The 13,391-nt window shown below is 49.4% G+C and overlaps 7 protein-coding genes across 7 annotated transcripts; 2 read left to right on the forward strand and 5 right to left on the reverse strand.

Annotated features, from left to right (window-relative positions):
• Positions 1-496: 496 nt before the first annotated feature.
• Positions 497-2,286, forward strand: AtWU_07953 (cytochrome B2; the record flags this gene model as incomplete). The annotated part of the gene is made up of 5 exons (XM_035503062.1): positions 497-692; positions 754-1,250; positions 1,329-1,765; positions 1,835-2,070; positions 2,129-2,286. The coding sequence occupies 5 exons, from the start codon at positions 497-499 to the stop codon at positions 2,284-2,286; spliced, it is 1,524 nt and encodes a 507-aa protein (XP_035358955.1).
• Positions 2,287-2,492: 206 nt separating this feature from the next.
• Positions 2,493-5,375, reverse strand: AtWU_07954 (purine and uridine phosphorylase; the record flags this gene model as incomplete). Its single annotated transcript, XM_035503063.1, has 1 exon — positions 2,493-5,375. One exon carries the CDS (start codon positions 5,373-5,375, stop codon positions 2,493-2,495), a length of 2,883 nt encoding a protein of 960 aa, XP_035358956.1.
• A 1,106-nt stretch (positions 5,376-6,481) lies between these two features.
• On the reverse strand, positions 6,482-7,349 carry AtWU_07955 (SDR family NAD(P)-dependent oxidoreductase; the record flags this gene model as incomplete). The annotated part of the gene is made up of 2 exons (XM_035503064.1): positions 6,482-7,165; positions 7,230-7,349. The coding sequence occupies 2 exons, from the start codon at positions 7,347-7,349 to the stop codon at positions 6,482-6,484; spliced, it is 804 nt and encodes a 267-aa protein (XP_035358957.1).
• A 652-nt stretch (positions 7,350-8,001) lies between these two features.
• Positions 8,002-8,389, reverse strand: AtWU_07956 (4-hydroxyphenylpyruvate dioxygenase; the record flags this gene model as incomplete). Its single annotated transcript, XM_035503065.1, has 2 exons — positions 8,002-8,156; positions 8,227-8,389. The coding sequence occupies 2 exons, from the start codon at positions 8,387-8,389 to the stop codon at positions 8,002-8,004; spliced, it is 318 nt and encodes a 105-aa protein (XP_035358958.1).
• Positions 8,390-8,872: 483 nt separating this feature from the next.
• Positions 8,873-9,840, reverse strand: AtWU_07957 (uncharacterized protein; the record flags this gene model as incomplete). Its single annotated transcript, XM_035503066.1, has 5 exons — positions 8,873-8,924; positions 8,976-9,036; positions 9,086-9,238; positions 9,672-9,730; positions 9,818-9,840. 5 exons carry the CDS (start codon positions 9,838-9,840, stop codon positions 8,873-8,875), a joined length of 348 nt encoding a protein of 115 aa, XP_035358959.1.
• A 526-nt stretch (positions 9,841-10,366) lies between these two features.
• AtWU_07958 (FAD binding domain family protein) lies at positions 10,367-10,840 on the reverse strand (the record flags this gene model as incomplete). The annotated part of the gene is made up of 1 exon (XM_035503067.1): positions 10,367-10,840. The coding sequence occupies one exon, from the start codon at positions 10,838-10,840 to the stop codon at positions 10,367-10,369; it is 474 nt and encodes a 157-aa protein (XP_035358960.1).
• Positions 10,841-12,305: 1,465 nt separating this feature from the next.
• Positions 12,306-13,262, forward strand: AtWU_07959 (short chain dehydrogenase family protein; the record flags this gene model as incomplete). The annotated part of the gene is made up of 4 exons (XM_035503068.1): positions 12,306-12,463; positions 12,551-12,718; positions 12,778-12,819; positions 12,911-13,262. 4 exons carry the CDS (start codon positions 12,306-12,308, stop codon positions 13,260-13,262), a joined length of 720 nt encoding a protein of 239 aa, XP_035358961.1.
• Between the last annotated feature and the right edge of the window lie 129 nt (positions 13,263-13,391).

Consider the following 13,391-nt stretch of genomic DNA (forward strand, 5'->3'; position numbering starts at 1 on the left):
GGTCCGAAGTCCGAAGCAAGCCCTGCAATAATTTGCAAAGATCCACAGCTTTAGCAGGCCTTATCTCCCCAGCATCCCATATTACTGGTTCATAGAGCGTTACTGTTTACGCCACAGGGTGCAACGTGATGATATGCAAAGCCCGAAATAACCCTGGTTCATGTTTAAACAAGTGGCGATATGCATGCGTGAATGACGATCATCGCTGGTCACGCATGCGCATCTAGTAGAGATTGTTATTTCTTATTATGTACGTGGCGATAAGATCGGCGATCGGATATGTGCCTCGGAGGACTTGGTCGTTATGCGTGGCACTAGATTAGATGCATTGGCGGTGATCACCGATCCCTAGAGTATTAATTACGGGTGAGCTGTTGGATAATGACGGAATATGGGCATGGTCTACAACCGAAGAATGCGCTCGTAGAACGCAGTAGTAGACGAATGGCAGGTGGCCACTGCTGCATGGGAATAAGTGGCTCGTCTTCATAAGAAAATGCAAGTACCCTCTGCTTCAGATCTCTCCCCACCACCAACCTGCTCCCCTTGCCAATTACGGATGGCTGGCCCTAAGCGCATATCTGCGGCTGAAGTTGCCCAACATTGCAGTCCCAGTGATTGCTGGGTCGTGATCAATGATCAAATCTGGGACTTGACTGAACTCGCCCCAGACCACCCAGGCGGTTGTGGCGGTGAGTATCAACATCCATCATGCATGATACCCTATAAGCTAATGAAAGCGTTCGAAACCAGCCATCCTCCGCTACGCAGGCCAGGATGCTTCTCAGGCTTACAATGAAGTGCACACTCCCGACCTTATATCCAAAACCCTCACTACAGACAAACTCATCGGCCAACTCGATCAGTCTTCTTTCCATGCGAAATCCTACAACAACTCTGTTCGAGAGGCAGCTCCTCCACCCAACAAAAAACCTCTAAGCACCATATTGAGTGCGCATGAGTTTGAGCGCGTTGCGCAGACCACCTTCTCGAAAAAAGCATGGACGTTCTACTCGTCCGCCGCCACAGATCTGGTATCTGTTAACGCGAACAGATCGCTCTATAACCGCATTTGGTTCAGGCCCCGGTTACTACGCAACGTGCAGGACATAAGCACACAATGTACAATCCAGGGTGTCGAATGCTCTTTGCCTGTCATCGTTGCGCCGGTGGCTTTGGCAAGACTGGCAAATCCTATCGGCGAGAAGGGATTAGCTAGGGCTGCTGCTAGTAGGGGTATCTTTCATTGTGTACGTTGTTCCTATCTCTCCCCTTCTCATATCTATATCTGCCTAAAGTAATGTTACTACATGCTGACAAAAGTACAGATACCAATCACAGCCTCCATCCCAATCGAAGACATAACATCAGACATCCTATCCCCCTCTACCACCTGTTTCTTCCAGTTATACGTCGCCAAAGACCGAACAGCCTCCGAGTCCCTTCTACGCAGGGTATGGAAGCTGGGTATCCACACCCTATTCGTGACGATCGATGCGCCCGTAGCGGGAAAACGGGAAGCGGACGAGAAAGTCAAAGCAGAAGAGATAATATCTATGCCCATGACAGGTACTCGATCGAAGAATGATGGAGCAGGAAGCGGACTCACCCGCACCACGGGGTCGTTTATTGACAGCTCATTTTGCTGGGAGGATCTCGCGTGGTTGAAGCAACAATGGCCTGGAAGGCTGGTTATTAAAGGGATACAGTCTGTGGAGGATGCGCAGATGGCGGTGGAAGTCGGTGTCAGTGGGATTGTTTTGAGGTTAGTCAGTTATTATCCCATTGTATTTGGATCCAGAAGTGAGTTATAGACGGACTAACGAGTACAAAGCAACCACGGCGGCCGCAACCTCGACACATCCCCGCCCGGTCTACTTACACTACTCGAATTACGACGCCATCTACCTTCTATTTTCAGTCAAGTAGAAGTCTACATCGATGGAGGAATCCGTCGTGGCACCGATATACTCAAGGCAGTTTGTCTGGGAGCGAGGGCAGTGCTAATCGGCAGGCCGTTTCTGTATTCGCTTGCTTACGGAGAGGATGGACCTAAGCATCTTGTTGATAGTAGGTTATACTTATACTTTATACTCTGTATGTTACATGGAATACTGATGTTGAGAAGTTTTGCAAGCTGAGCTGGAGACTGCGATGAAGTTGGTTGGAATTACGGATCTTTCGCAGGCGAATCCGGCCTTGATTAATACGCAGGATCTTGATCATTTGGTCGTGCGAGATGTGGGGATTACTGATGCGCTTGAGGTGCCTCGTGCAAAGATGTAGATTGGTAATAGAAATATCAATTATGATCAAAACAATATCCGGATCCCCGCGGGATCTCTGATGAGAAAAGTCAACAACGTCTTGTTAATTATGGTGCAAACCCTCGCACGCTATAGGGACAGCAATTTCATAAGATCTTAGGATAACTTCAAGTGAACTGGCGCCGTCCATAACAGGAAACCAAGCTAAATATACATAGGATTGATCTATGGCAACATCATCGTGAATACCTTTGTCCTCCGTCGATCGATCTCTTGAATAACCTTCTCGCTATTCTCGGTCCACTTTTCAAATACTTGCCCAACCAAATACTCAATCCTGTCCTCTTCCTCTTCGCTCAAACTCTCCTCAAATGTCTCTTTCACCGACGATGCTCTTTCCCTCCAAACCGTAAGCTGTTCCTTATCCCCTTGAATTTCACACGTCCGAGCAACCGCCTCTATAGCCTCCAGTGCTGGTAAAGAATTTTCTTCTGTCAATGTAGCCCATGTCTCCACAACACGACGTTGCATGGCACTACCCTTCATTAACTTGGGGCCGCCCTGTGACACAAGTATACTTCCCAGAATAGCGGTTGCGCGGAGTGACTCTGGACTATTCTCGTCTGTACTCTCGGTAATCGTCTTCAACGCCTGGCGTGCAAGTGCTTCTGCCGTCGTGTGGTCCCCCAGTCCCTCGTATGCCCGAGCAAGCCCAATGTCCAATTGAGCCATTATCATTCGTTCGGGCACGGTATCCTGTCGCACTCGCTGCAAGTAGCGGTCTTTACACTCAAGGCTGAGTACCAAGGCATCCATAAAATTGCCCTGTAAGCTAAGCGTATCTCGGAGGCGCAAGGAGGTCCGCAGTGTGCGCATGTCCATCGTCCCTAGCAACTGAGCTAAGATCGAATGCGTCTTTTCGTAAATATGCTGGGATTGTTGCCAACATCCTGCTCTGCTCAATGTAGCGGCAACATCTTCAATGATGGATACTATTCCAAGGAGAGAGGAAAGAGTGGACTTCTCAACGTCCCAGGCATCCTCATACGCCTTGCTCAGAATGTCAACCACAAGCGATCCAGCCGAGCGATATTGCCCCATTTCCATATAGGCCAAAGCAAGATTTGTACGGCAGCGTGCCACGGTTTCTCCAAGAGGCTCTGCCTGCCTCTGAACCTTCCCCAGTGCCTCAGAAGCCATGCTCAAGGCGGGAGAATATCGCCCCTGCTCAAGTAAAACTGAGGAGCACCTGACCATCACATCTGATTCCAACCATTCCATCTGACTGCGCCCGTTTACAATGGTCAGCGACTCCAGATATTGTTCTTCTGCCTCAGCAGCTTTCCCAAGCAGCCTATACACGAAGCCAAGCGTCCGGAAGGCTGATAGAGCTACATACGGCAGTGTCTCCATTCGTGGTCTGACCAGCCGCACCGCATCGCGTGCCATGTGCTCTGCCACGCGAAGATATTCGCACCGATCAATCCCGCAGTCAGCAAGTCTACCTGCGATATTCACCATGCGATAGAGATTGCCCTTGTGGCTCACATCCTCAGCCTCCAAAGGGTACTCGAGATTAGTGTACAGGCTTGGCCTTGCTTCAGCATGCCGTCCTTGTCGGATGAGGTTCAATCCGAGTTCGTACTGGCTTAGACAAGCGGGTACACTCCCACGGCCTAGTCGACGTTGATTTATTTGTGCGACCTTTGTCCGAAGAGGCTGCGCCGCCAGGGACATATCCCATTCCTCATAAAACTCAGCCAGATTCCTCATCGCGGCGACGGTTGACTCTTGGTCACCCACTTGTCGGATGTTTGACTTAACAGACTGAACTAGGAGAGGCTCAGCTTCGGCATGTCGGTTCAGGGCGACCAAGGCTTGTGTCAATCCCGTGATGGTATCAGTCTCTATGGGAGAACCTGTGGTCTGCGATTCTTGCATCCGTTCTAGAGCTTTCCAAAATACAGCAGCAGCAGCGGCTGGCTTGCCCTGACCCTGCAGGAGACCCCCAGAATGTATCATGGTCATGATTTCACCAAACTCGACATTCGTACTCATCGCATCTGTTGCCCAATGCTGTAAAAAGGCCTTTGTACACGCAGCAGCAGCTGCTGCTGCGTAATCCTGCCAAACCTCATTTTTGTGCGAATCTGCATAATCACAGACTCCCTTAATGACGAAGCTGGGGAAGAAGCTACTAGTATAGGCACCGGCGCCTTCTATTTCCAAACCAATGATGCCTTCGCGCTCAGCAATTTCGCCATGCTGCTTACCGGACTCAATGGCGGCACTGCCAAAGCCCATGCGACCCATGTGAATAGCTGGCCACGGCCCTGTTTCGGTTCGTTCTGAACCTTCTGGGGTTTGCGGACACATAATAGTCCTTTCCCTACTCACCAGGTTATTCTCATCGCATCCCAAGTCGCAGCAGGAAGCCTTGAGTGCATCAGCGCATACATTCTCGTCAGAGCACTCGCCACAAGTGGATGGCTCACGGTGACGATGAAGATATGATGGTTGGAAGAGCTGGTCCGACTCACGACCAGGATACTTGTATTTTGGTCGGTGCTGCAGGGTCTGAAGCCAGATTTTTGTCTCTTCCTCGAGGTGTTGTAGATGGCGATCGGTCTCCAGTTTTCGCAGGACAGATTGGATGGACAAGGAAGGTACACCTCTAACCTCCTCACCATCGGCGTGCCTGTCACTCTGATACTGTCGCCCGAAATCGTACTCCGCCACTCCTTGACTGAAGATAACGTCTCCAAGGAAGATATCTCGTTGCCGGTCGGCATCCAAAGGAACGCCACCACAGATTCCTACGACCAGGGTGAGATCAATACTGGGAAAGCTAGTGCGCAAACCCGTAGCTACCCCACCCGTACTGCCCTTGCCCGTAGGCGGCATATGCGCGACCACAACATTGTGTATGCCGATAACACCGGTAGTGTAGGAATTGGGATCACCAGGAGCTTTGCTGTAGACCTCTTCGGTATCCTCCCAGTGATGGTCAAGAAGCGCGATCACTGCATCTGCTTCCCGGGGAAGAGCACAGACAATGGCGATCTTAAAACCATGACGATCGCGAGGGGGACGGGTCACCACAGTCATATCCTCAGCATGGGGCAGATAATGAACTTGTCCTATAAAGGGGATGTATCAAAATCATTCAAGATTGCAGGCCGATAATGTGTGGGGTTCTTGGATGATAGATGCAGGGAAGCAGATAGATCCATTGTTGATTGTATCGAGGGGCAGGGGATGCTGAGCGGCGATTTAGCGCATGGGGGTCCACCTTTAAATGAACTAAGCTGTCAGCCGAACGAGATCGGCGCCGAATCTTCTATAGCACCAATCAGAGAGACAAGATGGATCGGCAGCACCTCAACAAATGTCTCCTCGGGTTATAAGCGAATAGGAGTGAAAGTACCAAGAGTAATAGCGGGTAGCTGACCAGAGTTCATCAATTGAAAATCGGTTCACTCCATTCTCTGCACCTCAAGTCTTTTCATTACAAAATTATCAGCAATTCCGAATTTGTTGCGACGCCAACTCAGGCTTCGGACAATTGGCTGCAACACAAAATGCATCGGTCTCGTCTTACCCTGGGCTCACCAACGACAGTTTCAGCTAGGATCATCCACTTATATGGTCACACGAGGGAGTGCAGAGTCACTCGTGAAAATCAGCCTCCAAATCGTGTTGTAGCTTTTCGAGGTGCTTTGATCGTTCTTTGATAGTTCCGTATCGAATAGGACGAGGTATCGTGGGCGCTGGGATTCAAACTCGCCTGATACTGAGATTTGTTACCATAAGAAGATGAGATAGAATGGAAGCATAGGGTCACTCAGTAGACTGGTGATATTTGCGGTGCGAACTATCGGACAGACGCACTTTCTGCCCCTATATCTGTTGACCTTTCTCTTCTTCATGTAAACTGACGGGTAACTCAACCCAGCACGGGAGAGATTGAGTAGGATGGTTGTGAAGAGGTAGCTATAACAAAGATGTCCCGCCTATAGTTTGTCCTGCAAGTCACCTACCGTGAAAATAGCCACATTCGGCAGGTGTGGATGAACATTACATTGGGTAGCAACTGTGCCTCCCAGCACTAAACCCACCCATACTTGCAACTTTACAACATCATCTCCCCTCAAGCAGCACACTACTTCCCCAGACGCCTCCCCACCAACCTAATCTACACACCCCAACCAAGATTAATACATCGCCCACCCCCCACTCGCAGAAACAACCTGCCCAGTAATCCACGAAGCATCCCTCCCCGCCAACCAAGCCACCACACTACCAATCTCCCCCGTCGTTCCCAACCTCTGCTCCACCGGCGTGCTAGCCATCTGCGCCTCCACAATCTCCCTCGGAATCCTATCCAGCAAATCACTCGGCACCGGCCCCGGCGCAACAGCATTAACCGTCGTCCCATTCCCACCCAACTCAGCCGCCCAAGCGCGCGTGAACTCCTCAATCGCCGCTTTGGACGCAATATACAGACTTATCCCCTTGAAATCGTACCTTGCCCCAACCGAACTCAAGTTGATGATCCGGCCGTGACCCTCGGGTGGGAGATACGGTAGCACGGCCTGGGTCATAAGCATGGTGCCGCGGACGTTGAGGTTGAAGACGTTGTTGTAGTCGTCTATGGTGATTTCGGTGAGGGAGTTGACGATTTCGATGCCGGCGTTGTTGACTAGGATGTCTATTCTGAGGGGAGTTGAGGTGGTGGGATGGGATTTGAGTTCGGAGATCAGATCTGAGGCGCCGGTGGGTGTGGAGAGGTCGGCTTGGATGGTCCATGTTTTGGGGTTGTGGGGGAGTTGGGTGATTTTGGTGCGGAGGTCGGTGATGGATTGGACGCTGCTGGGAGAGACGTAGGTCATGCAGATCTGGGAGGGTTTTAGTTTATTTTTTATGATGTAGGGAAGGGGTTGTGTATTTGTGATGGCTTACATTTGAACCGCGACGTGCAAGTTCCCACGCGATGCTGGCGCCGATGCCGCGGGATGCGCCCGTCACGATGGCGAGCTTGCCATGAAGTGGAAGAGTGAATTCGAACGACGATGGATTCATCCTTAACGAGAATAAGGGGTTTCATGAAGTGGTCGGTCTCAATTCATCAGCCTTTTGTCATTGGGACATTTATAGTAGGACATTCTATCAACGGCTTACGCTGTGCCGTGATGTCATTCCTCGGGTATAGGATATAAGTCAGTAACTCCGAAGCCATAATCCTTTAGACACATCCATTGCGAATTGGCCAAATGGACATTAGCCATACCGGTGCTATTGATCAGGGCGTACACTAATGGTTGGGTAATGGCAAGGTAGATATGGGGAAACCGATCAATCTACTATAAGATATTGTCTTGCGTATTGCAGTGGCATTGTTACCCACTACATTGCATTGCACAATAAACTTGTTTAGGACAGGAAGTGAAAGGAGCGAACAAGACGGAGTATAAAGAACAAAACGAGCCTAAAGTGTATCGAAAAAAAGTTTCGAATTCATGCGGGCGCTGGAAGATTTCCAGGTCATCACTTGCTAATTACATCAATACGAACAAAACTTTAAGCCAATGCAGAACCAACATATACTGTCGAGCTAATCACATAGAGTCATTGTCTCATCGGTGTACTCTGGTCGTAACAATCCCCAGACCGACATGAGCACGTCATCGCCACAATCATTCCCGTGTCTCAATAGGAAGCTTTTTCTCATCGTTCACAGAATGTCGCAGGTTCCAGATACCTGGGTCTGTGGGGGACTGACAGGCACAGTGACCTCACCAGCCACCACAGTGCTGCTGCCATCAACTCCCTGGAAGGAGCAGAATCCGCCTCCGACAGAGGAAATCTTGGTAATTGACAGTGGGTTGGCTGTTGAAGAAAGGTGTTAGTAACAGGTCCTTCGTGGCCGTGAGTAACAGTAACAAAGTCAAAGACATACTGATTGCATGAGTGGTATCGTCAGCTGGGAAGCTTTGGAAGAACGAAGAACCGTCGGCGCCCCAGAAGGTGATGGCGACTTCGAAGGTTGAGCTATCAGTGGGAGCGGCGCTGGACAGAGCAGCGAAGGTAGAGCAAGCCGCAGTGATGAAAGAGGTCTTCATTTTGATAGAGTGCTTTGGATGAATTGGTATAAGATGTTTTTGGAGAGACTTCTTGTCAATATGAAGATGAGAAGATGCTGGTTAGAGGGATGTATTGTTTCCCAAGTGACATGGAGAGACGGGGGCTTTTATATGTTTTCGGTGACTCCTGCTCGTTCATTACAACCCCACACCGCTTGATTCATAAGATGTTCTCCTTCTAGATGTGTTCGTGGTTTCCGTATTGGGCATACCAAAAATAGGCATCTACAGGTCTGATGCATCGATGTCATAGGACCGGGTGCCACGGAAAGATCGCCGCTGTCAGGCAAGCCACCCGTGACTACTGAGCCCACCCCGACACTCGGAGCGAGAAATGACTGGTTCGAGAGCGAGACAAGTTCAAGGCATTCATTAGTTGGATAATTTGGGTTCAGATCGTGTCTGACTCAGATCAAGCCCGATCGGCACTATACGAGCCGCGTGGTGCCCCGCAAACTCCGATTAGTGACTCGATCGGTCCATGTCTACAGGACAGATGAGACATAACCTCGTACTTGTGCCTAGTGAGCCACATTTTCATAGTTGTAAGAATAAGACATCCTACATTGTTCTCAGAAGGGGCTTAGCTTGACGACACCGCAACGTAGGAAACAGATTGGGCATCACTAAACTGGATTTAGTAATTGTTCAAACGAACATCCTTCGATGACATACACGAACTGTGTATGCCGGCCGGGCTGAGGGTTGGGTAGTAGTGAGGCTGATCGAAAGGATGTTGTGGGCACACATGATTTGCTTCGAAAGGCGTCCAAGCAAGGAGGCATAGACTTCGAGGGAAACGATGCGTTACACAGTAAACATCCAAGCCTGCATGCAGTTCAGCGATGCGACCTCGAAAACCCTGTAGCTCACTACACAAAATGAATGAACGGCAAAATAGGGATATACTCTATAAGGTATTGAAGCTAGCTTAGGTTCCGACTCTAGTAATCGAGTTATCAGAACTGGTCAGGATCACACATGACTTGCGGTCTTGTACAAAACGAAAAAGTCTGTATGGGCTTAGTATCCGGGTGTAGAGTTACTAACCAATAGGCACATTAGGACAGGCGCACAGTTTCCTCCGCGACGACCTTTGCAGCAGAAGTCTTGTGTGTATCAGACTCGCAATAGGTTTCTCTCAGGGCCAGGGCACACGGTAATACGGAGACTTTCCTAATCTACTAACTTCTTCATTCAAGCCCGTTTTCGTCGGGTTTTCTCGTCACGGATAATTTATGCGTGCTATAAGGCTGAGTACCTAAGGCGGTTGTTGCACCGAAGGAGAGCCGGAAATATGATATCACAGATCCGGATGTGCTGGCATATGCCGGACAGTTTGACGTGTTATTTTTCATTCAACGCTGCATTTTCCGAAGGGTCCGGCTGGGCAAGGTTTGGACTAACATCTGCACCAGTGGCTCTGACATCGGCTTGGAAGTTTCAGCCTTATCCCTTGTTGTCAACAGGATCGTTCAGCGAATAACAACGCAGAGTGAAAATAATGCAGGGTCGGTCACACTTTCAAGGCCAAGGAGCACTTGAGGATCTATTATGTATGGGATGATATGGGATGAGTTGGTTTATCAATTCAAAACGCAGCAGGATGCAGAGCAGCCCGTTCCAATGCGGGGAAATTGGCCGACTCTTAGATCACGAGACCACCCTCTCCCTCCCTATGCACGACTTGTCAATTACTATACCCCCATTTACTGGAGGACTTGGCTCTACTCAACGGTTCAGTACCCTGAGTTACTATGGGATTGTATCCCCTCTATTCCGGCTGAGAGGAGAATGAAGGTCGCAATAGTCAAGGGGACAGGATAAGGTCAGATCAAGCAGTGAAGACATAAACATCGCTTCCAAGAACAGTACTGTTAAGCACTACCAATCAGCAAGTCACTAAAATCCACATATCAACACATAATCACCAACCATCAATAACCAACTCCAGCATCACAAGACATATCCACGACTTTTGCCCACAGTTCTTTTCCCATTGGCTTTATTCAACATCGCAGCAAACCTAGCCTCCGCTTCAATACCATTAATGCTTTCAACAAGCTTAATGTAGCCCTCGTCATCCAACGCGAAGAGGGCTTCTTTCACCCAAACACGACAAGTCATGGCTTCATGAAAGCGCGTCGAGTACTGGATGGGGATCTGCGACAAGCGGGTCTCCAACGGGCCGTGCAGTGCGGGGTGCAGATCTCCCACCTTCAGCGCCAGAAGGTATTGCCTGGAAGTGATGACCTTTTGGTTCGACTTGATCTCATAGCTGTAAACACTTCGATTGGGGAAGTTGATGATATTGAAAATGGTGCCATCGGTCGGGGATTTGGCAAGGCAGAGACCCCAGTGGAACGTCGAGCTGGACTCTCGATCTGCTAGGAGGAGGTAGAGACCGTTGGGCTCTAAGTGCAGGGCCATGTAGGTGACGGTGGTGTAAAGTATTTAGAGGATGTATAAAAGTTTAGAATCGGTGGGTGCGACCCAGTTGCAGATGTATACTGGGTAGTGGGCACTGTACCCCTCATGTTCAGGGTGTTCTTCCAGCAGCTGAGGCGGAAGCTGCGCCACATTTGCAAGGATATGTGGCGAGCAAGTGAGTGAAAAGTGGATGTGGTAATCCTAAGCGACACTTGTGGGATTATATATTCATAGCGGGAAAGCCTGCGTTAGTAGTCTTGACTAAAGGTTATCAACTCGGGTCTAAGCTCATAGCGTGTCCGAGGTTACGTCGTCAGTGGTTCAGCTTCGTTCAACGCCAGCGCTCTCATTGAGGGCTGAGAAGTAAACAACGGTCATCACATGATAACAGTAAGAATTACTTACAATGAAAACGCAGGCACATCCACTTGGGCGTTTGCCGACGAAAGCGGTCACTACATCTTAAAGGAAGGTGATGACCGACACCCCTGCGAGACTAACATCATGCCAAGGCCCTTCAGGCCACGCGGGTCTGCTTTCACACTAAGCCAATCTGTGAGCCCCTATTCTCGTACCCGCAGAGATATAGGATGACTGAACTTGGGCAAAAGCCAGCGGGACTCGAATGCATTCCCTACTGTTGTTATCACGGAGGTGCGCGACTACGCGATCAATCACAAGGAGTTGTGGCAGGGCAATATTGTGGCAGGCGCTGCACTGTTCCTGCACGCAGTTCTGGCTGACTGGCTTTGGCACGACTCTCGCCCCGGGATATGAACAACTTGTTTATCCCCACTAAATGTTCCGACATGAAGTGGTCTGGCTTGATGGCCACTCTTTTTTTCCCATATGCATATTATGACGAAGCTGATATCAAGAAATGCCATGTTGCTGGTCCCCTGGTTCTGAGCAGGTCTCAACTACGTCGATAAGGAATCCTTGACGTCTGTGTATCCTGATTTGTGGCTTGATTCTTGATTCTTTTCAGCTGCGACAGAGTTTGAACATTCATTGCGGGCCAGTTGCGCATCTTGGCATATCCAACTAGTGACCAGTCCCACTAGATGAATCCGGGGTTGAGATTTTGAGACTCAGTTGGATGAGGTTACGATAGAAGTTACAGACCAACACAGAGTGAGTTAACGTTAAAGGAGGCGATTCAGTCCTATTGTGGCGACGCCCCGAGCCATCCGAGCTTCCGAGTCTGCGGTGAACCGTGCTCCCCAGTCGAGAAGAATAATTGAGCTAATGATGTTTAGTACTACGGGACACTCTCCTCATTATTATATAAATAGAAAAGTGGGATGGGGCCACGTGTGTATCTGTTTGTCAGCTCTTCGAAATACCCGTGATCATCACGCTTCCGCATGGGAATGCCGCGAACGATACGGTGACCACGAAACAGGTACCTGCACCTGTCCGACTGCACAATTCACCCATATTTTTGAGCGTTACGACTTCCATAATGCCTGATATGTGTTGCTCGGACGATGCGTTGTACGCATCGGGTGGGAAGGGCTCCATGCGATATTTATTTCTTCATGGAGGTCATTCTCAACTAGCCCCTCCTGACAATTTCTCGGTGGAGGCCAAAGTTCTTGTACAGAATACTCATGGAGAGATGTAAGCAAGCAAAGCAGACTTTATCCCAATAATGCGCTTACCCTCGATTCCGCGCCCCTGTCGGCCTGAATACTGACTTCTTACTAGCATTTTCGACGACAGCCCAGATCAACCCACCTCACAGTATCAGTTCATTGATCGCACCCTAAAATCCGTCAATGGGAAGGAAGATGCGTACATACCAAAGCAGCTCTTTGTAGAAAAGATGCTGATGAATGTTTCTATCCCTACATTACTGTTCGCCGAAATTCCACGGTGGGTCTTTTTCCGACCTTGACATCTCCGTCGGAAGGAGAACAACTGATCAAATACAGTGACCATGCAGACATCCCAAGCAGCGAGAATGTATCTTATGTGTATGTGTACCTAATTCTTTCTCTCCTCTATCTAAATTCTGCTTGCTGTCAAATATTACCATGGTTTCTCCTCTCTAATGTCCCGCTTCAGCACCCTATTAATCCTCGGCCGAACCGGTATGGAGCAAGCCTCCTTCCAGGACTATGAGTATCTGAAATCGATGCTTCATCTATTCGTTCCCCGATTTGGACGGGCCATATCGCGCATGAGCGACGTATACCTCCCCGGAGATGCACTGAATCTATCGCATGAGGTTGCCGGCTATATGATGGTCCCGTCGGGAGATACCAACAATCTTCGCACTTTTCTTGCCATGTATGCGAAGCGCTACATGCTTAAGTCATCTAGCGAAATCGAGGTATTGGAACGGTGTTTGTTGCATATGCTGAAGATGCCGTTCGAGTTGAGCTCGGCAATACGGTATGGTCTTATTCTGTATTGAGCTTGTTACTTCGGGTTGTGGGCGGCGTTGGTCTAGTCTCCCGATACATCGGCAGAAATTTGAACGCGGACGGAAAAAGGTTGATTGTTACTTCTACACCGATTGCTGCCATAGCATAAACGTGACAAG

Source organism: Aspergillus tubingensis, assembly GCF_013340325.1.
Source record: "Aspergillus tubingensis WU-2223L DNA, scaffold_8, whole genome shotgun sequence".
In the NCBI taxonomy this organism is placed as follows: Eukaryota; Fungi; Ascomycota; class Eurotiomycetes; order Eurotiales; family Aspergillaceae; genus Aspergillus; species Aspergillus tubingensis.